General features: G+C 46.0%; 1 protein-coding gene across 1 annotated transcript in view; it reads right to left on the reverse strand.

Moving 5' to 3' along the window:
• Window positions 1-852: 852 nt before the first annotated feature.
• Window positions 853-24657, reverse strand: part of LOC147727732 (sulfotransferase 6B1-like) — a 467748-nt gene continuing 443943 nt past the window's right edge. Inside the window, exon 7 of the mRNA XM_086961730.1 lies at window positions 853-1933. Within this exon, the coding sequence (XP_086817856.1) occupies window positions 1803-1933 (131 nt within the window). The 3' untranslated portion in view covers window positions 853-1802. The remainder of the gene's footprint in view (window positions 1934-24657) is intronic.

Below are 24657 nucleotides of genomic sequence, written 5' to 3' on the forward strand. Positions count from 1 at the left end.
TCTCAGCAGGCCTCTGCAGGTCAATCTGCCTCAGGCTACAGAGGGGGCCCCACACCAGTGTCGATCTCACCCCCAGTCACAGCTGTCACGCCTGTGGCATGTTTGGGCATCAATTAGAGCTGTAAAATGTAGGATGATACAGGATTTCTGCGCAGGTCAGCTGGACGCTCGGAGGCTCACATCAGTCTTTCGCCTTTGATGTCCCCCTCACATCTTCAAACAACAACACTAAAATATTGAGTGGTGAACTCTTGAAGTACACTGCATCCTCTGCAATTATCCTGCTAATCCCGAGTGGACGCAGGAAAAGTGTGTCCAAGATGCATGATGCAGCAGCCTTTTTGCCGTGGACCATCCCGACCCATCCATGTTCATTCCTGGGCTATATAAACTCTTTTGACAAATTATACTGGCACTTTATTTGAGGAAGCTATACCCGTGTTGTACCATCCAAACTCCTAATGTGTATTAATCAATTTTATGAAGGATCAAGGATTACTGTAAACAAATGGATAGAGTCAAGAATGATGTACAGTGGGGGGCAAGTGGTGCCTGCCCTTCTCCTATTGAATCTGCATGTGGGACCCTGACCCAGAATTCGAAGAGGAATTTTTCCATTAAAATTGGAGTTAAAAGTATATTATTTATCAGATGATATTCTTATCGTCAAGTAAGTGCCTGTCCTTTCTACTTTTGTGCCCATTGACAATCTAAAAATGAATTCACGGTAAGACCCAGGTAAAGTTTTTTGGCAGTACATGATACAACGTTAATTGTTTTTTGAATGACATAAAACTGGCACATACTATATATGATCCAAAATGAAGTAGGAAGGAAAGAAGAGCCAAGGTGAAGGCTTGTTTAACAGTGTGCAGTCCTTTATCAATGTTCTGTAGATCCCAAGGAACTCATTAAGTTGTGCCTTTACAAATCTCTATAAAACAAGATGGTTGCTTGATATGCTGGACAAAATAAGAAAAGCAATGACGGGACAGGTGTCAACTCAAATCAAAATTGTAGTCTTTGTGAGAGCATGGTATTTTGCACATTTTCACGATCCAAACTTTCCAATTTCCAGGCATTATTTGCAAAAATGTATGAACAATCCAGTAGGGATGAAATCGAATACGAATTTTTTTGTATATTGTGGATGGAAATTTTTAATCGAAATCTTATTCATATAACAGCCAGTATTCTTATGCATTATCTTAAAGCTAAATTAATGATTGCCTTAGCAGAGTATTTACACATTTCGTAATATTATTTCTTGAGTTTTAAAACCTCATGTACACATTATTTCATTGCATATCGCTGGTACAATAAAACATATTATATCAATGTGATCAAAGACCGTGATGTGAGATCAGTTTTCACCTGGTACAGATCTGGACAGGTTACCACCATCTAAATTATGAAATCATGAAGACAATGAGGGTGCAAGGTATGAATTGTATAGCACTGTAATTAGTCATGGGAATTATTGGCTCGTATTCGATTCTGTTGTTTAGCACTTTCTAAGTATTGTGGTGTCATTATAGCATCATTTTCTATGAGAACTTGGTCTAATTCACTAGACATAATGGGCACTTTAATGAACAATTAAAATATGTCTGTGATTACATTTTTAAATGTATTTGAATATAAATATGGTAAATGAAATAATTTGTTTATTTTTGTGTTCTAGAAATTAAGCTGAACGGGAAGCATAATTTGTGAATAAAGTTATCAGTGGTTGATGATTATATGATTAAACACTTTTCACATTATTGAAGGTCTCGTGGCTAGCTGCTCTGTCCCATGCTTTAGGCCTTGCAGTAGACATTGTATGACATCTTTTCTCCTAGTTTTGTTCCTGCTAGACATTCTTCAAACTTTGCATCCATTTCTTGGCTCTGCGCTTCAGAGAAATGGTTCTTCCAGTCCCCAATATCTCCTTTGAAGACAAAGAACATAAACATTTATATGCAGTTGGCAATGACATGAGCTCAGGTTTTACATAGTAACAAAACAATGCCTTATGGCAACTTCATGGCTCATATGAAGGAACAACAATTAAAAGAAAGGATTTATGGCAGATCAGCTGCGATATTTGCTTTTAGGGTTGCAGACAAGCAGGTACATTCATTCACACTCTGTGATTGCACAGTAATGGAGAACTACTGAATTCAAGTCATGGAAAATTGAAAACATATTGAGAATGTTACTCTGACCTAATGCACCCACCATACTGCTGTGAATAAGGAGGGAGCAAGTGGTACCCAGATCTAAAAACGTGTTTATCCATCTATTCCTCCCAGTGGCCAAAAGGGACGTAGATCACAAATTGTAAAGTCCAACATTTCCAATGTTTGAGGACAGGTGCGATAGCATGGATTGATGCATGGCTGCAGGAAAGGTGGTTTATGCTAGCAGGGGGAGTCCCAAGAAGTTTAGTTAAATCTGGGGGTCCCAGATACCACACCACGGGTTTATCTAAAATAACTGGACTCAAAGAGATGATCTGCTGCCCTCTCTTTCTTACATATCATTTGTAACTAAATATGGTTATTGTGAATTTCCAACACTGTCGCACAATGGAGATAATTCTATGTTAAATGTATTAAAATAAAAAAATGAAATATGGTTCTAATGGCACAATCTGGAGTAAAAATGATTACAGTTTCTGAACAAGTGGAGAAACCTTTAAGATATCGTAGTAGCCAAAACACATCTGTGAAACACCATTACTCGTTCTCTTTTTTTGCCAGCGACAATTCTTAATGCAAAGTTTATTTGTTCACCCCTGGATCCAGAATGTATTTGTTTACCCCTGGATTCCTGGGTATTTGCGGAGGCAACACAGTTCTCTCAATTTAAAACTAATACGTTTTGTTTCTATTCTTATGATTAGGGTGCAGGCGTCTTTTCAGGAGTGACTGGGAATAAGCAGATATTACCACAAGCCATCTCTAAATGCTGATCATGCACATTGAAGCAACATTGGATTCTCAGAAGAAAAAAGTTTGAGAATTGCTTGTGGATAGACGAAAGAGGGTGGTGTTCCGACAATTGAAAGTGACGCATAGCCTAAACACGGAATTATAATGAAAAACTGAATTTGCCTCTGGGGACCAGCCAATAATGTATATGTTTTTGTATCTGTTTCTGTAGCTTTTAAGCTTTGATTCTATCTCACTAAAGCACCTACTCATGGCTTGCACCACCGCCATTCTGGGATGCTCATGGGTGGACTCTTGCTGCAGTGTTATTTGTAGGGCTATGTCTCTAAAAATGGCGGGGGCGTTCTTGCTAACAACCAGACTATAGACCTGTAATGGTACTTGCTTTCTAAACATGAAAACGTTATATTTACCTTTTATTGTCCCTTATATCATTTGTCATATTTAATGATGGTCATGTTCCTTCATTTCTCAGTCTACCATATTCTATCATTGCTCCTCTGTGTTTACTTCTCACATTCTAGAATTTACCCTTTAAGTCTTCTTGCATTTGCCTATCGACTGTCCCTCTTACTATCTCGATGTGCATTCTCCAAGTACAGTTGAGGCAGATCTCCAGTCACTGCCTGCTTGACCAGGGTTCATCTAAACAATATACTTGGGTAGCTGACACTTTCTACACTTGAAGAAATCTATTAGTTCTGCAAAGCTATTCATCTTACAGTACCTCGTCGAGGAATTTGTTCAACAAAACAGCTTCTGCTCTTATCCTCATAGATCCCACTACTATAAAACTAACCTGACCTATCGGATGTATCACAATTGTGTTTGACCTAAGGCAAATTATGCATGTACTGTGCGGGGGGTGGTTTCAGACTCATTCCAGCAGGGCGATTCCTCCAGTCAGGTTCAGGGGCAGATCAAAGCTACCACCAGCAAGGATAACTGCCACATCACTGAGATATCTATCTCTCTATCTATCTCTCTATCTATCTATCTATCTATCTATCTATCTATCTATCTATCTATCTATCTATCTATCTATCTATCTATCTATCTTGAATAAAAAAAAACAAAGGTTAATGGTAAGTTTTAGTTAGGAAAACTCTTAACTGTTCGCACACAAAACCAGCTTAACCTACACAAACCGTTGAAACTCTAAAGTTGAAATTATAAGTAAGTTATAATTTGCGCCCCACCCAAAGTTTATTATAACTCGCGCAGCTCCGTACACAATATTGTCAACTCGCTAGCCACACTACATAGCAAGGAGTGGAGTGGTGTGTCATTGAGTGTCAAATAGTGTAGTAGAATGGCATAAAGTGGAGGGTCATACATGGAGCAGAATGGAGTAGAGTGGCATAGAGTGTTGCAGAGTGTTCTAAAGTGGGGTTGCATAGAGTGCAGTTGAGTGTCGTAAAGTGTAGCGGCATAGAGTGGAGTGCCTTACAGTTGCTTAGAGTTGGATGAAGTGTTATATAGTGGAGTAGAGTAGAGTGGAGTAGAGTGGAGTGGTTTAGCATAGGGTGGAGTAAAGAGTCATAGAGTGTAGTGCCATGTCATACAGTGGAGTGGTGTGTCATAGAGAGAAGTGGAGTGGCGTGTCGTAGTGTCTCATACAGTGTAGTAGGAGGCATAGAATGCAGAGGCAAAGTGCGGAATTGCGGGCCATAAAATGCTTCAAAGTGCTGTAGAGTGGAGTGGCATAGACTGGAGTACAGTGTTGTCGAGTGCAGGGGTGTAAAGTAGAGTACTGTAGAGTGTGGCAGAGCAAAATGGCATAGAGTGTTGTGGAGTAGAGTTGAATAGTGTGTCACAGAGTAGAGTAGAGTAAAGTGTGATGGAGTGGCATGGAGAGAGTGGTGTTGTGTGTCGTACAGCGGAGTGGCTTACAGTGGAGTATCATAGAGTGGCGTGTCGTAGAGTTGAGTGCCATCGAGTAGAGTGGTGTAGAGTGACATCGAGTGGAGTAAGACCGGTCGGAAACCTCTGCTCAGCCAGCGGAGTGTGTGGAGATTTGCCTCCTCCGGGTTCCGTGGAGAATACGGAGAAGGCAATTCTCCGCAGCGGAGGAGTTGGCCTGCCCCTGCCTCCACCCCCCCTATATTAACAAATATTTCTAAATTACTTTCTCATAGTTCAGGTAAGTGGTTTTAATTTACTTTAAGTAATTTAGAATTACTTGTTTATATAAGGGGGTGGGGCGGGTGGTGGGATTTCACTGAGTTTGTTCGCAACTCCGTGGACCTCCGTGTAGACCTGTTATACCCACTACAGACAGGATTAGAGTGGAGTAGTGTGAATTGGTATAGAGTGGAGTAGAGTGGAGGTGAAGGTTGTAGAGTGTAATACCATGTCATACAGTGGAGGTGTTGTGCCGTAGAGAGTAGTGGAATGGTGTGTCATAGAGTGTTATACGGTGTAGTCAAGTGGATGGGAATACAGTGGAGCAGAGTGTCATGGAGTGGCATTGAGTGTAGTAGAATTTTGTAAAGTGGAGGTGCATAGAGTTTCGTAGAGTGTAGAGGCATAGAGAGAATTGTGGTACAGTAGCGTAGAGTGGGGTAAAATGCAATACAGTAGAGCAGCATAGAGCAGCATAGAGCAGAGTAAAGTGTCAGAGTGGAGTAGCATATCATACAGTAGAGTGGTGTGGAATGGCATAGCACCGAGTTGAGTAAAGTATCATAAACTGGAGTGGCGTGTGGAGAGGGAAATTGGAGTGATGTGTGAAGTGGAGTGGAATGGGGTGTTGTAGAGCATTGGAATGTGTTGCATTTTGGAGTAGAGGGGAGTGGCATAAAGTGGAGTAGAATGTTGTAGAGTGGAGTGGCATAGTGTAGAGTATGGTGACATAGAGTGGAGTGGCATAGAGTGTCTTGGAGTCAAGTGGTGTTAAGTGGATTAGTGTATCATGGCGTACAGTGGAGTAAAGTGGGTAGAGTGGCGTAGTGGAAATTACTTAGAGTATAGTGGCATAGAGTGGAGTAGAGTGTCATGCAGTGGGATAGAGTGGAGTAGAGTGTTGTAGAGTGGCTTAGAGTTTAGTAGAGTGGAGATGCATAGTGTCCTCGAGTGGAGTGCGGTGTCATACAGTAGAGTGGCGTGTCATAGAGAGTAGTGCAGTGATGTGTCATAGAGTCCCATACAGTGTACTAAAGGGGGCTAGAGAGGAGGGGCATAGAGCAGAGTAGCGTGTCATTGAGTGTTTGAAAGTGTTGTAGAGTGGAGTACATAAACTGGAGTACAGTGCTGTAGAGTTGAATCCCGTAGAGTAGTGTCATAGAGTGTGTTAGAGTGAAATGTCATACTACTATTGTAGAGTCGAGTGACGTGGAGAGGAGTGGCATAGATTGGATTAGGGGAGCAGAGTGGAGTAGTGTATCATGGAGTAGAGATGAGCAAAGTGTAGTGAAGTGGCATAGAGAGTTGAATATAGTGTCATACAGTGGACTAGAGTGTCATACAGAGGCATGTAGTGAAGTATATTATTGTAGAGTGGAGTGTAAGGACATATAGTGGAATAACGTGTAGCAGAATGTTGTAGATTAAAGTGAAGTGGCATAGAGTGCATTGGCATGTCGTAGAGTGTTAGAAAGTGTCATAGAGTGGAGTGGCATACAGTGAAGTAGAGTAGAGTAGTGCAAAGTAGAGTAGAGTAGAGTGTCAGAGAGTGGGGGCCGTAGAGACGAGTGGCATACAGTGGTGTAAATTGGAGTGGCGTAGAGTGGAATAGTATGTCAGAGTATAGTGGAGTAAAGTGGGGTGGCATGGCATAGAGGGAGTTGCGTAGAGTGGAGTAGAATGTACACCAGATTAGAGTGGAGTATTGTGTTTAGAGTGGAATGTCAACAAGTGGAGTAAAGTGTTGTAGAATGTAGGGGTGTAGATTGTCATAGAGAGGAGTAGAGTGTCATAGATCAGAGTAGGGAGGAGTGGCATAGAGTGGAGTGTCATACAGAGTTGTGTCCAAGAGTGTCATATCATGGAGCATTGGGGCATACAGTGTCATGGCATAGAGTGTTGTAGCATAAATTATCATGGTGTACAGTATTGTGAGGTGGAGTATTGTGGCTTTGAGTTGTAGGGGCTTAGAGTGTAGTGGCATAGAGTTGAGTGGCTTAGATTACAGTGACGTAGAGTGAAGTGGACTGTTGTGGTGTGTTGTAGAGTAGAGTGGAGTGTCCTGTCAGAGTGGCATGTTGTACAGTGTCTTACAGCGGAGGGGATAGAGAGGAGTGGTGTAGAGTAAAGTTGCATTGAGTAGAGTGGAATATAGTGGAGTTGCATAGAGTGGAATAACGTCATTTGAGATGTCATCAGTGATGTCATCAGTGATGTCACTGACCACATCATGAGTGATGTAATATGTGGTGTCATCAGCAGTGCCTTGCGGGGGCCCGAGTTATTGTTAGCTCAGCTAACTATATCAAATGAATTTCTCTGGTTTTGTACAAGTGAAATGTCAGCCTAAATATAGCGTCCTTGAAACCTGTGTTTTTTTCAGTGAATATCTAAGGTTTTTTAAATGCTAATTCCTAACTATAACGTCCCTGAAACCTGTGGATTTTTCAGTGAATTTCTAACGTTTCTGAAATGTTACTACAAACTAAAATATCCCTGAAACCTGTGTTCTTTTCAGTGAATTCTAAGGTTTTATAAATGCTAATTATTAACTATGCCTACATAGGTATGACATGTACAGGAAGAGGAAGAAAGGCACAGAAATAATCAAGAGAAGTGCTGAAAGATGCAAGAGAGGTGAAGAAAAATGAAATAAAATGCAAAAAGAAGAAGGAAAAATTAAGAAAGAGGCAACAGAAGTCCAGAAAGAGGAAGAAATGTGCAGAAAGAAGCATGAGAAGTGCAGAAAGATGGTGGTGTGGAAAGAGGCCTACTTTGACTGCAACTTTCCACAGACTCATACAAAGTAGCCTAAACACTAATCCTTCTCCCAAGATGTCTTGAACCTCACTTTCCTCTTGACGGTTCACTATTCATCGACTGCATAAAATGCTAGGCCTACCCATATCACTGTTGTAAGTCATCCCAAGTTTGTGAAGGTATGCATAGTAAGCATGAGCGAATTTTGCGGATCTCGCGTTCGCGAATTTTGCGGATTTGCGGATTCGCAATCCGCAAAATCCGCGAATTCCCGCGAATTTGCGGATTTTTTTTTTTTTGTGTTCGCCCGTGTTTCTGCCAGTTCGCGAGGGTTTTGTACACTTTCGCAAATTGCGAACTTACCTGTCGGGTCGCAAGTTTCGCGAACTTGTTGTTTCTACGTGTCCAGCCTGTTTGGGACACTCTTCTTCATCACTGCCACTCTCTGTCACCACTGCCACTCTCTGACTACTCATGCCAACCTCTGGCCCACCCATGCCACCCTCTGTTTCATCACCACACCCTCTGGTTGTCCAGTGTACATTATTTTCGGCAAAGCAAAGCACACCTTCCCTGCCTCAAGTGACCTGAATTAATTTGGGGCTGATTCATGTGTCACAGAATATTTTTTTAGCTGGCACCTGCTTCCTTAGTGCGCCCTGATTAGTGATCTTTTGCACTTGCTAAGTGCTTTCATTGTTGCAAAATTAGTTACAACACCTGCCCTGCCCCAACTGACAATAATGAATTAGGGGCTGATTAATGGATTTTAACTTCCAGCCTGGCTCCTGCTTGTCTCCCTTAGCTGTAATTCAGGACCTTTGTGGCATATGTGTAACTATTCTGAGGTTCAGAGCAGGGTCACATACTAGTTTCAACTGGCAACTGAACTCTGGAGGGGCCCCTCAGGAAGCACTCCAGGAAATGGCTACTAATGATGAGCCTGAACTTTTGAACCTGGTAAGTAGTTACTTTCAGTTTTGCTAAGATCGTATTTCTGCAATTTTGCACTTATTCGCGGGGCGCGAACTCACGCGAACAGTGCGAGCAGTGCGAGCAAAATCCGCTGCTCGCGGATTTGCGGATTTTGCGGGAAATTCGCAAATCTCGCGGATTGCGGATTTCCCGAAAATCCGCAAAATCCGCGAGCGGAACGGATTTTCCGCCCACGCCTAATGCATAGGTGTGTCTCTGCTTTTACCTAGTGACATGTTACATGAAAAATAAACTTACAAATACTTGAATACCTGTGTTTCATACAGCATACTCAGTAAATTTGAGTCCAAAAAGGTGTACACATTTCTTTTTGCTCATGATACAGGGCACATTGGTATTCAGTAGTCTATTTGAGGGGTTCTACAACACCTATAAACATAAGACATGTCTACCTGTACAACTGAATGACAGCAGAAATGAGAAGATTTGACCACCTACAGGAGAAGCTACCTGCTATTTAAGCTACCATCTTCTGATGCATATCACTTGTAAGAATACATGTACAAATAGGCACATACCCCAGTCACGCGAGTACGCAGACCTTTAAACTTGACAGCTTCCACTTCCCATTTGAGTACACAAAAAGAGGCGAGAGAAGTTCAGAAATAAGCAAGAGAAGTGCAGGAAAAAACGAGAGGTGCACAAAGAGGAACATGTGCAAAAAGAGGCAAGAGAGGTGTAGAAGGAGGCAAGATAAGTGCAAAAAAGGCAAGAGAGGAGCAGAACAAGGCAAGAGAGGTGCAGAAAGGGGGAAGAGGGGTGTAGAAAGAGGAAAAAATGGGTACAGAAAAAAGCAAGAGGAGTGCAGAAAGAGGCAAGAGTAGAGCAGAAAGAGGCAAAAAAGTTGATGAAACAGGGAACAGGGATGCAGACAGAGGCAAGAGAAGTGCAGAAAGAGGCAAGAGGGATGCAGAACTTTTCAAGAAAGGTGCAGAAAGAAGCAATAGAAGTGCAGAAACAACCAATAGAGGTCCAGAAAGAGGCAAGGGGATGAAGAAGGAAGCAAGAGAAGTGCAGAAAGAATCAAGAGTTGCCAAAAAAGCAAGAGAACTGCAGAAACAGGCAAGAGAGGTGCAAGAAAAGGGAAGAAAGGATCAGAAAGAGGTAAGAGGGTTGCAGAAAGAGGCACGCGAGGTACAGAAAGCAGCAAGAGAGGTGCAGAAAGAGGCAAGAGACGTGCAGGAATAGGGTAGAATGGTGTCGAAAGATGCAATAGAGGAGCATAAAGAGGCAAGAGGGGTACAGAAAGAAGCAACAGAGGTGCAGAAAGAGATGAGAAGTGCAGAAAGAAGCAAGAGAGGTGCAGAAACAGGCAGGATCAGTGCAGAAAGAGGGAAAAGGGATGCAGTAAGAGGCAAGAGGAGTGCAGAAAGAAGCAAGAGAGGTACAGAATGAGGGAAGAGGGTGAAGAAAGAGGCAAGAGGGGTGCATACATTTACAAGAGGTGCAGAAAGAAGCAAGAGCAGAACAAAACAATGCAACAGAGGTGCAGAAAGAGACAAGAGGGGTACAGAAAGAAGCAAGAGAGGTACAGAAAGAAACAAAAGAAGTACAGAATGAAAAAACAGAGGTGCAGAAAGAGGCAAGAGGGATGCAGAAAGAGGCAACAGAGGTGCAGAAGGAGGCAGGAGAAGTCCAGAAAGAGGCAAGAGATTTGAAGAAACAGGCAAAAGAGGTGCAGTAAGAGAGAACAGGGCTGCAGATAGATGCAATAGATTTGCAGAACGAGGCAAGAGATGTGCATAAAGTGTAGAAAGAGTCACAAGGAGTGCAGAAAGAGGCAATAGAAGTGCAGAGTGAAGCAAAAGAGGTACAGAAACAGGCAAGAGTACTGCAGAAAGAGGCAAGGGACGTGCAGGAAAAGGGAAGGAGGGTGCAGAAAGAGGAGTGCAGAAAGAAGGAAGAGAGGTGCAGAAAGAGGCAAGAGCGGGTGCAGAAAGAGGCAAGAGAGGTGCAGAAAGAGAGAAAACAAGTGCAGTAAAAGGAAACAGGGGTGCAGAAAGAAGCAAGAGAGGTGTAGAAAGAAGCAAGCGATATGCAGAAAGATGAAACAGAAGTGCAGAAAGAGGCAAGAGAAGTGCTGAAAGAGGCAAGAGAGGCGCAGAAACAGGCAAGAAAGTTGCAGATAGAGGGAAAGGAGTGAAGAAAGAGGCAAGAGGAGTGCAGAAAGAAGCAGGCGAGGTACAGAAAGAAGCAAGAGAAGTCCATAAAGAGGCTACAGGGGTGCAGAAAGGGGCAAGAGAAGTGCAGAAAGAAGCAACAAAGGTACAAAAGGAGGCAAGATAAGTGGAAAAAGAGTTAACAGAGTTGCGAAACCGCAAAAGAGGTGCAGAAAGAGGGAACAGGGGTGCAAACAGAGGCAAGAGTGCTGCAGAAAGAGGGAAAAGGGGTGCAGAAAGAGGCAAGAGGGGAGGAGAAATTTGAAAGAGAGGAGTAGAAAGAAGCAAGAGCAGTGCAAAATAATAAACAGAGGTGCAGAAAGAGGCAATAGGGGTGTAGAAAGAAGCAACAGAAGTGCAGAAAGAAGCAAAAGAGGTACAGTAAGAGGCAAGAGGGATGCAGAAAGATGCAAGAGCAGTACAGAAAGAACCAAGAGATGTTCAGGAAAGGTAAAAAGGGTGCAGAAAGAGGCAAGAGTGGTGCAGCAAGAAGAAACAGAGGTACAGAAGGAGGCAAGAGAGGTGCAGAAACAGGCAAGAGAGGTACAGAACGGAATATCATAGGTACAGAAGGAGTCAAGAGAACTGCAAAAAAGAGGCAACAGAGTTTCAGAAACAGGCAAGGGGTGCAGAAAGAGGGGAATGGGTTACAGAAAGAGGCAAGAGGAGTGCAGAAGGAAGCAAGAGAGTTACAGAAAGAAGCAAGAGAAATGCAGAAAAAAGCAATAGGGGCAGAAAGACGCTAGAGTGGTGCAGAAAGAGGCAAGAAAATGCAGAAAGAAGCAACACAGTTACAGAAGGAGGCAAGAGAATTGCAAAAAAGAGGCAACAGAGTTTCAGAACCAGGCAAATTAGGTGTATAAAGAGGGAACAGTGGTGCAGACAGAGGAAAGAGAGCTGCAGAGAGACGGAAGAGGGTTTCAGAAGAAGGCGAGAGGGATGCAGAAATCTGCAAACAGAGGTGCAGAAAGAGGCAAGATGGGTGTAGACCAGAGGTCTTCAATCTGTGGGGCGCGACCCCCAGGGGGGTCGTGGAATCCTGGGAAAGGGGTCGCAGATTCTGCAGAGTGCAGTTCCTGGCATTGGGCTGATCGAGGGTGCTCACAGCGGAGGCCTAATTCACACCGAGGTGTGGAAAACATCAACGCCTCATTAAGAAGTACAAGGTCTTTTAAAGACCTGTCAAGTACTCAGATGTGGCTGTGTGTGTCCCTGTAGCTGTTTCAGCTGGGCTCACATACACGGGCTCATATACACGAGCTGGTGGAGGGGGGGCAGAGGGGGAGCTGGGGAGCAGGCTGTAGTGTAGACCTTTGAGTAAAATGGATGTTGCGCGCCAGGAGCTGTGGGTCCCGTGACACACGTCCCCCGCCCCCAGCAGGGAGGCACAGAGATACCCGCCCATGAGCGGGAAAGAAGAAGGGAGAAGACGCAGAGAGATACTGATCCCCCCCCCATGAGAGAGGCACAGAAAAGGTGGGTGGATGGATGGATGTAAGGCTGAAGGATGGATGGATGTGTGAAAAGGTAGATGGATGAAAGGGTGGATGGATGGATGAAAGGGTGGATGATGGAAGGATGAAAGGGTAGATGGATGAAGGATGTATGGATGGATAAAAGGTTACATGGATGAATGATGGATGGATGGATGTGTAAAAAGATGGGCGGATGAATGATGGGTGAATGGATGGATGGAAGGGTCAATTACGGAATGATGGATGTATGGATGGAAGGATGAAAGGGTGGATGGATGAAGGATAGGTTGGTGAAGGATAGATGTATGGATGGAAGGATGAAAGGGTAGACGGATGAAGGATGGATGGTTGAAAGGGTGGATGTATGGATGGATAAAAGGTTGCATGGATGGATGTGTAAAAAGGTGGGGGGATGAATGATGGGTGGATGGATGGATGAAAGGGTGGGTGGATGGATGTATGGATGTATGGATGGGAGGATGAAAGGGTGGATGGATGAAGGATGGATGTATGTATAGGAGGATGAAAGGGTGGATGGATGTATGAATGGATAAAAGGTTGCATGGATGAATGATGGATGGATGTGTGAAAAGGTGGGTGGATGAATGATGGGTGGATGGAAGGGTGGATGGGTAAAGGATGGATGTATGGATGGAAGGATGAAAGGGTGGATGGATGAAGGATGGATGTATGGATGGAAGGATGAAAGGGTGGATGGATGGATGTGTAAAAGTGTGGGTGGATGAATGATGGATGGATGTGATGAGGTCTAACAGGCGCATTTATGGTTGTCAAAAGTTGGTGATGAGGAGTACCAGTTTTTAGAAACGTTTGTCGGAAGGGGGTCCTTACGCCTAAAAAGGTTTTACAAGGGGGTCTCGGCATCAAAAAGTTTGAAGACCTCTGGTGTAGACAAAGGCAACAGACGTGCAGAAAGAAGCAAAAGAGGTACAGAAAGGGGCAAGAGAGGTGCAGAAAGAAGCAAGAGCAGTACAGAAAGACCCAAGAGACGTGCAGGAAAGGAAATACGTTGCAGAAAGGGGCAAGAGTGGTGCAGAAAGAAGCAAGAGAGGTGCAGAAGGAGGTAAGAGGGGTGCAGAAAGAGGCAAGAGAGGTGCAGAAAGAGGGAGAGCTAGTTCAGGAAGAGGTAATAGGGGTGCAGGAAGAAGCAAGAGAGGTGCAGAAAGAAGCAACATAGATGCAGAAAGAATAAAGAGAAGAGCAAAAAGAGGCAAGAGGGGTGCAGAAACAGGCAAGAGAGGTACAGAAAGAGGGAAAAGGGGTGCAGAAAGATAGAAATGGGGTGCAAAAAGAGGCAAGTGGAGAAGGAAGCAAGAGAGGTACAGAAAGAAGCAAGATAAATGCAGAAAGAAGCAATAGGGGTGCAGAAAGAGCCTAGAGGGGTGCAGAAAGAGGAAAGAAAAGTGCAGAAAGAAGCAACAGAGGTACAGAAGGAGGCAAGAGAACTGAAAAAAGGCAACAGAGTTTCAGAAACAGGCAAACTAGGTGTAGAAAGAGAGAACAGGGGTGCAGACAGAGGCAAGAGAGCTGCAGAGAGAGGGAAGAGAGTTGTAGAAGAACGCAAGAGGGATGCAGAAATCTGCAAGACAGGGACGGGCGCTAGGTGGTGCACAGCCAAGATGGCCACACACCTGTGAGGCTCTGGTGGCCTGGCAAGATAAATCCATAATTTATCCTTGATTACCACTAAAGATCGGCCTGGACGACGGGGATCTGACTGCTGACATGTAGCTTTACCTGCGGTGAAAAAATCTCAGCTTGCAAACAAGCGGCGGCACAGCTGCAGCTAGTGGAAAGTGCTGGGGGGATGCGGCGCAGTGGCTGTGGTTCTCTGAGGCAGCGCATTGAGCTACTGGTGACCCGAGGATTCCACGTGGAACCAGGCCTCAGGCTCCGCAACGGCTGATGTATGTACGCTGTAGGAATGTACGGAGTGCGAAACGGCAAATCGCTGAGGCTCTACAAGAGCAATAAGCAGAGGTGAGCCAGCGATCAGGCAAGACGGGGGTCTGAGAAAGGCAAAAAGAACAAGCAGCAGCCCCCTCTATACCCGCCGCCCGAGGCGTGGGCAGAAGATCAACGTGAGGGAACCTCGATCTACACAACGCGCCCGCCTCAGATGTGACTGCTTAGCCTGATGTTGGTTTTGGTAAGAAGCGCAAGAAATATCCCCGCCAAGTGAGCAGTTTTTTAAGTGATTTGTATGCCCCGCCACATTGCAGTATACTGTACCCTCCTGGGCTGTGCTGGGTCTGCTGCAGACGAACCCTCGGTGCCCGCAAATTGAACAAGCCAGCAGTTTAAGAGAATAAGAGGACAACTGAACACGCGGGGTGCAGGAAGATGGACCCTGAGGGCATAGGCGCTGTGCACACAACCCCGGTAGGGCGGAGAAGGTGACAGACACTGAAGCTGCCTGACTGAAGCATAGATATTGGCGCACATACATAGCGGCCTCATGCAGATAAGACTAACAGCAATACAGTGAGTGGATCCCCCACGCGCGCTGGACACAGTTGACTGCTGCGGCTAGAGGTAGAGCTCTCCACTCTTTGGCCCCCCTGCCTCCTGAGACATTCCAGCTGGTTCCGGCGTAGACGAGCTAGAGCTAGCAAGACACTACATTACTGGAGGGAAGTACTTGCAACACGTTAGCGTCACCAGCCTGCGCCACGCCATCTTCGGATGACGGGAGGAGATTCGGAACCGCTCACCAGCAGGATGGGGAAACCTGATGGCCGCCAGCCTCGTCTCACCTATGACAAAAGAAAACGTCCACCAGGTCCACCTTGGTGGACTCCAGCTCCGCCAGCATGGAGCAGTCTCACGCCTCCTCACCAACCCCGGAGGACGATGTGAAAATGGTACTTCTCGCCATGAAACACAGTCTAAATGACCTGTCAGGGAAGATGGACACCATGAATAACAGATTGGATTTCCTCGCGCAAAAGGTAGACAAGCATGATTGCCAAATTAAAAACTAGAACGGCGGATATCGGACAACGAGGATGCCACGGTGCAGATACAGAAGCAGGTATCGCACATGGCCAACATTTTAAATGTTACAGCATTAAAAAATGAAGATTTGGAAGCCAGAAGTCGCCGCAAAAACGTCCGCATTTTCTGGGAATACCGGAAAGTACCAATACTGGCCAAATGGAGGAGTTTGTAGAGCAGTGGTTTATCACCACATTTGGGGCGGAATCTTTCTCGGCACGCATGGTGGTGGAACAACCACACCGCTTTCTGGGACCCCGATCCCCCCGGGAAGCACCCCACGACCCATAATAGCCTGTCTGCTAAATTACCGGGACTCGTATGTGGCCCTTTGAAAAGCCAGTGAGACCAAAACCCTGCACTTCGAAGGGAATGAATACACTCTCAATCCGAACTTCGCGATGGCTGTGCAGGAGGAGCGAAGGAAGTTTTTGCCAGTAGAGCTCAAACTACGGAAGGCTCAGATTGAATGTGCTCTAATGTATCCAGCAAAGCTCCGGATATCACACAATGGCAAACAGATCGTCTGCAACAATCCACAAAAAGCGGAAGACTTTCTCAAACCTACACAGCGAAGAACACCACGTCAGGAATGCCTATCTAGATCTCCTTTTCTGACAGACGATTAACCAGGTTGTGCACCGTTCATCGAGCTGCTTGGTGTGGGGAAGGTGTCGGCCCTCTCTATGTGAGGGGAATCTGGAAATGCCCGCCAGACTGCCAAAATCTAGATGCCCTGACTGCCACTTAGGGATCTTTGGCGCTGCTCTGCACTTCCCATCTAGTGGCACTGACTCCAGTCCGGGACTACTGTGAACAACTAAGTGCCCTTGCGGGTGAAATGTGTTAATAGTATATTTGGATTGTGGACACAATTGTTTGTTTTTCTTCTTTTTAAAGGGAGAGAGAAAGGGAAATCTTTTCCCCCTTTTATTTCTTTTTCTTTTTTGCAGACCCCAAAGCTACTCAAGATTAGGTAGCGGACATGTGTTATCAAGTATTGCCCGGCCCCCTTCCCCTCACTGCTTTCTCCCCACCTCCACATGGGAATGGTTGGGCACTGCAAGGCAGCGGAGTGAGATCATGGGAAGGGTTGTGGTGACTCACTGGCGCCCCCCCTGAACGGGAGACCCCCATTTTGTGTATAATTTCCACCCTAATTTCTATATAGTGAAGGCTCGCTACCACGAGGTTACTGTTGTGACTCACGTAGCGTACGTTGGCTTTTTGACTACTTGGAAGACTGGGAGGGTATCTTTGTACCGGCACGATTGGGGTGCTGTTGTGGGAGGGGTAGGGTTGGGATGTTGACACTCACCCGTTTGGTGACATATGGGGGACTGTTGGGGTGGGGTGGGATGGGACGGGTTTGTTAAGATATGATATTTTCATCAAGAGACTGCGATTGTTTGAAAAAGCTTGTAATATGCGGACCAGCTGCACCAACACGCCTGAGGTCACACACGCTGCAAACAGCAACTATCTACTGTTTCAGACACCCAGTAGTAATGTTGACACACACTGAACCTGTGTGAATTAAACTACTCATGTGGAATGTAAGAGGGCTGTGAGGCCCCCGTAAACAAAGTCAAATTCTGGTGTATCTAGACAGGCACAGCATACAGATAGCAATGTTACAAGAATCGCACATTAATCCCCGGCGGGAGTCTTGCTTCAAAGGCAGATGGGGTCTTCCTTTCTATTCCACATATTCACGGGGCACGCTCATATTAATCAAAAGAGGTAAACCTTTCATCCTAGGCGGCACTCACAGCAATCCCTCGGCCCGCAGATGCCTGCTCTGGGGCACGCTAGGCACCCAGTCGGTTACTTTAGTTTCCTGTTATAGTCCAAACATAGACACCCCAGATTTCTTCACCACCTTATGGGGACAGATAATCAAGGTGGGGTCCACTCACATCAAATGGGGAGATTTTAATGTTGCACTGCATCCTTCATTAGATAGATCCAACCCCCTCCCGCAACATTATAACAATACACAAAACACCCTAGCTCAACCTATTTAGACCATGGACTTATAGATGCCTGGAGATACGCTCACCCATCTACTAGGGAAGGCATTTATTACATGGCTGGACATCATGCCTGGTCACGGCTGGATTATTGGGTCTGTTCCAGGGGGGGGCAGCACATGGATACACTTGGTTGAGCATCTGGCCCGAACACATTCCGATTATGCCCCTGTGTGTTTGACAATTGTGCCACCCAACTTAATGGCATCTCAATGATGCAGGAGGTTGGAGCCGGGAGCGCCATTGTACTCGGTATTTCAAACAGAGGTAGGGGAAGAGATCACTGACTTCTTCACCAGGAACAAGGGCTCGGTTGAATATGTAAACACAGTCTGGGAAGCCTTTAAGGTAACCATGCGCGGCATATGTATGTCTAAAAGTTTTGGGGTGCTCCGTGACGCACATTACGCACACCAGAAACAGATATAAAGGCACTGGAGTGGCACATGTGGACAGAGGTAGCGGGCGCCAAAAAGGCTCTCCTACGAGCAAAGATGTCCAAATATACGGATACGGCGGAGCAGAAGGCCAGATTTTAAGGCAAATATTTCACGGCCCGGTGCTATGGCGAATGGGAAAGACAGGGGAAGGCGCTGGCATCGGAGATAAAGCCAACTCGATTCTCCAATTATGTGTTGGAGGTTTTGGGGGAAGACGGAACGAGACATAGAGATAGCCGGGACATTCTACAAGCCTTCATCAAATTTTATACAGATTTATACCCGCCGCAATGCTAAAAATGCACATTGTGCACTTCAATGCACAATGTGACAGGCACTGTGCGGTGCCTGTCACGTTGCACAGTGAAGTGCAGGGGGTCCCATAGGTACCCCCATGTGCACCCCCCACCCACTCGGAGTCCCTGGGGGCCCGCAACAGGCCCCCACAAGACATTCCTGCATGCCTTTCCGTAGCAGCAGCGCTGCCACGGAAAAGCATGTCCCCGCCTTCACCCTAATATGGATGGCGGTGTCTAACAGACACCGCCACCATATGGAACTCTTTTCCGCCCGGTCAACTCCTTGACGGGGCGGAAAAGCAGCGGATGGTCTTTCCGTTCGCCGCGGTCCCCCCCGCCATAGTAATATGGCGGGGGGGGTGGGGGGGGAAATGGGTGGCGGGCAGGGAAGGATGTTGGGCTATCCGCCCGACATCCTAATTGGGCCCATAGTGTCTGCGCTATGTACACTGAAACCACATATTCAGCGTGTGCCGCCAGGGAAAAATGGTCATCGGAACTAGATCAACCTCTCACTGATGAGCAATGGGAATTTTGCTGCAAGCACACTGAACAGATTTTCTCAAACAACCGACTGTGCATCATTCACCATAAATTTCTCCAGCACAGCTATTACACCCCATTGAAACATACAAATTCGGGCTACAAGACATGAACAGGTGCGATAGATGCAGAGCAAAATCTGCTGACTTTCTCCATCTCGCTCGGTAGTGTCCCGGATTGCACGAATGCTGGTCCATGGCCATAGATGCATTAGACCACATGGTCTCTATCCAAATTCCGAAATCCCCTCTGGTGGGACTGCTTGATTATACCAAAAAGATCCCGGCAAAGCATTGCAAGTCTGTGTCTTTTGGCCTCATGTTGGCAAAACGGCAGGTGGCCTGTCGGTGGGGCAAAGGGGGAGCGCCCAAATTCAAGGACTGGCTTGGAGATATGATTTTGTGGCAGAATCAGACGTGCTTATATGCCGAGCTACTCCCGACTGCTTCACGTCCACGGGATATATGGGACCCACTCCGGGCATACTTACTGATGCATACGGAGGGTGGTGACCCAGACATACCCATGTAACTTAAGGCGCAGCAACTTGCCTGCCCCCCCATGGACGGCTCCCTCTGGTGTACACACGCTACGAAGGTGCAGCTCCCCTTCAGGTACTGTGCAATGCTACATCCACAATCAGAAATGTCGGAAAATGAGCAAGGTTAGTCCACAAAATCTCATGTAGTTATGTGACTGTAGGAAAAAAGGAAAACAATGTTGTCAGCAGGTCTGTTATCAACTAATGAATGTCTCTTGTATTTACGAATTTGATTCAAGCGTGTACCATTTCCATTAAAAAATTAATTTAAAAAAATACAAATTAAAAAAAATCTGAAAGAGAGGTACAGAAATAAGCAAAAGCAGTGCAAAAGAACGAACAGGGGTGCAAAAAGAGGCATGAGGAGCTCAGAAAGAGGCAAGAGAAGTGCAGAAAGAAGCAAAGGAGGTGCAGAAACAGTCAAGAGGGTGCAGAAAGAGGCACAAGGGGTGCGGAAAGAGGCAGGAGAGGTGCAGAAAGAGGGGAGAAGGGTGCAGAAAGAGGCAGGAGAGGTGCAGAAAGAGGCAAGAGAAGTACAGAATGAAGCAACAGGTGTGCAGAAAGAGGTGAGAGGGGTGCAGAAAGAGTCAAGAGGGATGCAGAAAGAGGCAACAGAGGTGCAGAAGGAGGCAACAGAGGTACAGAAGGAGGCAACAGAGAACTGAAGAAAGAGGCAAGAGAGTTGCAGAAACAGGCAAAAGAGGTGCAGAAAGAGGAAACAGGGGTGCAGACAGACGCAAGAGAAGTGCAGAAAGAGGGAAGAGGGGTGCAGAAAGGCAAGAGAAGTACAGACTGATGCAAAAGAGGTACAGAAAGAGGAAAGAGAACTGCAAAAAGAGGCAAGAGAGCTGCAGAAAGTGGCAAGAGGCATGCATGAAAAGGGAAGAAGGGTGCAGAAACAGGGAGGAGGGGTACAAAAAGAACGCAACAGAGGAGCAGAAAGAGGCAAGAGAGTTGCAGAAGATTGCAAGAGAGTGCAGAAAGAAACAAGAGCAGTGCAGAAAGAACCACTAGAGGTGCAGAAAGAGGCAAAAGAAGTGCAGAAAGAGGCAAAAGAGGTGCAGAAACAGGTAACAGAGGTGCATAAAGAGAACAGGGTTGTAGAAAGAGTACAGAGGGGTGCAGAAAGAATCAAGAGAGGTGTCGAAAGAAGCAAGACAAGTGCAGAAAGAAGAAAGTAAGTAGCAGAAACAAGCAACAGAGGTGCAGAAAGAGGCAAGAGAGGTGCAAAAGAAAAAAGAAAGAGAGGTCCAGAAAGAAACAAGAGAGGTGCAGAAAGAAGGGAGGTGCTGAAAGCAGAAAAGATGTGCAGAAAGAGGCAAGAGAAGTACAGAAAACGGAAGAAAGGTGCAGAAACAAGCAAGAGAAATGCAGAAAAAGGCAAGAGATGCGCAGAAAGAAGCACAAGTGGTTTACACACCATTAGTACCAATTTAACACACACATTTAGCAATAAGTAACAGGTGACCATTCTATGTTGCGAAAAGGCCTTAGACCACGCGGTAACACTTGCTGCTGCATTTTTGGTAACGTTTCAGCCGTTTGAGCTAGTAACTAGGTTTTTTATTCAAATCTGCAGATTATGCAGAAAATTATGGATTATGTGGCAATTGCGGAAAATTTATAATTGTGCGAAGGTCGGTGCAGCCAAACAGTTGCATAATTCCAGTGGCTCCACTCATACCTCTCGCCAGGTCCATAAGAGTGCTGTTCAGTGGTTCTTTCTTTTTTTTGTCTCATTGAGTTTAACGTTTAGCTTCTAGGGAAACAATGAAAACTAAACCTGAGGTTACCACTCCACAACACAGACTACCATACCAAATAATTAGTCTCAATAACACATGATCTCACTCTAGATAATTCCTATACACAAAATACCACATACTTTCTATGCACATAATTTCACTGCACAACATACCACAGAATTTCACTACACACAACGTACATCCACTCCACTCCACTCCAAAAAACATTAGTAAAAAAGCTATTACATTTACAGTGCCAATAGCTCTAACTCTCGCAAATCCGAGACCTATTACAACTATTAATTGCATTTGCAAAGTGGTGGAGAAAGGGGACTGGGCCTCTGACCAGCGCTCCGGAATACCACTGTGTAGGACTTACAAGAGGCACCAAGAGGGCTTCTTGGCCCCCAAACTCCCTCAGGAGTAAAGTTTACTTCATCCCCCAGCTAGTGGTTGCCAGGAGGCGTGTTTGCAGAGTGGTGGAGAAAGGGAGGCGTGGGCTCCGAAGACCTCTTAGCAATCTCACCTTGTGGGACCTAGTGAAGGTAACAGGAGGGATAGTTGGCCCCAAAGACATCCTTGGAGGCCAACTACCTCTCCTATTACCGCAAGTAAGTCCCACACAGCAGGATTGCTAACTTCTCATAGGAGGCCATGCCCCCTTTACCCTACAACTCTGCAAACGTGCTCCCTGGCGTGCTCTTGGATAGAGAGTGAAGTCCCTCTAGCTGCTGGGAGTCCTTAGGGACAAACTAGTCTTCCTGTAACCTACAGTAAGCCCCTCACAGTTGGATTGCTCAGAGGTGGACACAGGCCATGCCCCCTTTCTCCAACACTCTGAAAACGCGCGTCCTGGTGCGCTCTTGGTAGGACGATGTAGTCCCCTTGCCTCCTGAGGGTCCCTGGGGGCCAACCAGCCCTCATGTTACCTCTAGTAAGCCCCACACAACTGGGCTGCTGAGAGTGGACAGAGGCCATCCCCCCTTTTTACACTACTCTGCAAATGTGCCTCCTGGTGCACTGCTGATTGGGGGATAAAGTCTACTTTAGTCTTGAGGTCCTCAGGACCCAAGGGGACCTCATCACCCCTCCAGCAGTGTGCCGAGCGACGCGTTTGTAGAGTGGTGTAAAAAGAGGTGTGGCCTCCTACCACCTCTCAGCAATCCCACTGTGTGGGGCTAAATGGAGGTCCCTGGTGGACTTGTTGGCCCCCAGGGACCCTTAATAGCGACGGGGACTTAATTTCCCAACTCAGAGCGCCCCAGGAGATTCATTTGCAGAGTTGTGCAAAGAGATGGCAGGGCCTCCGGAGAGATGACGGTTCCTTTTTTTTAATTCTAAGAATTGGAGGCTGTGTGGCCCCCTTCTCTTGAGCCCTTTGGACCCCGGGGACCCCATCCCCCGGGACCTGGAACATTTTTTTTATTGAAAAGGGAGGGGCTGCGAGGCCCCTTTCCTGAGGCCGATTTTGGCCCCGGGGACCCCATCCCCAGGGCCTGACAACAATGTATTTATAGAAGGGGGCCTTATGGCCCCCTTTCCTGGGCCTCTTTTGGCCCTGGGGACCCTATTTCCCGATGTCTGTCCAGCCTTTCTTTTTTTTAATACATTTTTGAGGGGGGCCGCGTGGCCCCCCTCCTGATGCCAATTATGTCCACTGGGGCCGGCCTCACATTTTTAAAATTCAAAATAAAATAAAAAAGGGAAGTGGGCTGCATGGCCCTCCCTCCAGGCCATTTTTGGTCCTGAGGCTTGGCCTCTTCGCCTGGGACTGAGGGGAGAGCTCCAAGGCACCTGTGCCACCAGCCGTCTCCCCGCATCCTGTGGGAGCCAGCATTGCTTTTGGACAAAGGGAGCTGCAAACATGCAGCTCCCTTTGCCCAAAAGCAAATCTGATTCTTTTGATGGAAGCAAGAACAGTTGTCCTGCTTGCATTTCCTTGAAGCAAAGTAGAAGTTTGCTATGACAGGGCGGGAGTAGTGCTCCTGCCCTGCCATAGCAAACTGCAATGTCCCAGGGGTGAGCCAGCCCTTGGGGGTGACGGTCCTCAGGGGCTGCACGGCCCCCCTCCCTGCATGGTTACAGCCCCGGAGAGGTGGTGGTCCCTGGACCCCGCAATGGACCCGCCCTTAATTTATGTACGTGGTGATCCTTGGGGCAGTGTGGGGGGGCAGGAGCCCCTCCACACTTCTTTTTAAAAATTGAAGACCCAGCGAGGCTTGGGGGTCTGGTGAGGCCCACACCCATAATTAAGGAATGCCTCAGGGAAGAGAGGTGGTAGTCCCCGTGGAAGCGTGGGGGGCAGGACCCCCCCATGCATTTTTTATATAAAGCCCTGGGGAGGTGGCGGTCTCCGGCGCGGTGGGGGGCCACGTGCCCCAAATAATATTAACAAAGCCCCGGAAGTGTAGCAGTCCCTAGGACTGTGGGGGCCACTGCAAGTCTCTGCATAATAACTATGCATTGCCCTAGGGACCTGGCATGGTATTTTCTCAACTGGAGACTGCAAGGAAACATTCGGGAAAGCGACCCTTGATCCCGGACCTACCTTCCGTTCGTGTTTAATATTACAACCTTTTCTGACTATTCTGGACATAAAGATACCAGCAAACCTACATCACCATACAAGCTCTAATTATAAAGAAGAGCCCTAGCAGATTCCACTGGTGAACCACTATCCAGCCGGAATTAGTGCCCAGTCTGAAGATCAGCCCTACACATTGTGTGTACCTAAGGGGTTTTATTTGATGAAAAATTAAGTCCTGATGATGGTCTTATAGATGACAACATACAAGACCGAAACGTCGACCTAAGACATCAACTCCTCAGCATTGTTTGCACCGAAGAATACCACGATACATTTATGATTTTGGTTGTCCTCATTTATCTATGGAGCTGATGTACTGTTATGAATTGATCAGTTAATACAGATATACTGCTTTTCATGACTTTTATTTAAGTTTTGTTCTATTTTCTGTCCCCATGAATTTTCTTTGTGATTGATCTCAATACAATCTATTTCAAACATAACCTTTTTTTGCTGTGTGCTTCTTCTCTTTATTGTATTGTTTTACACTGAATACATTTACCTGAAAAGCTATTCATTAATGTCAAAGTAATCCTGTGGATACATTGGGTTTAATTTGTCAATGATCCTATAATTGATAGACATCATACTTAAGTTAATCAATCAATGAACAAAATCCCTTGTAGCCACCTCTCACTTTAACTATTCATTGCCCAAGCCTACAAGGGTTTATTGGGTTTTCCCACGTCTTTAAGATAGTTAGAAATTAGCATTTAAAAACCCTTAGAAATTCACTGAAAAAACCACAGGTTTCAGGGATGTTATAGTTAGTTGGACATTTCACTTGTACAAAACAAGAGAAATTCAGCCTATATGGTTCAGCTAACTATAACTCACACCCGCGCAATGCAATGCTGATGATGTCACATATTACATCATTCATTACATGGTCAGTGACATCACTGATGACATTACTGATGACATCTTAAATGACATCACTGATGACATCATCCAGTGACTGTGTGTTTCTGTAAAGTTTAAATATGTTTTATTTACAT

Source organism: Lissotriton vulgaris, chromosome 3_1, assembly GCF_964263255.1.
Source record: "Lissotriton vulgaris chromosome 3_1, aLisVul1.2, whole genome shotgun sequence".
Taxonomy (NCBI): domain Eukaryota; kingdom Metazoa; phylum Chordata; class Amphibia; order Caudata; family Salamandridae; genus Lissotriton; species Lissotriton vulgaris.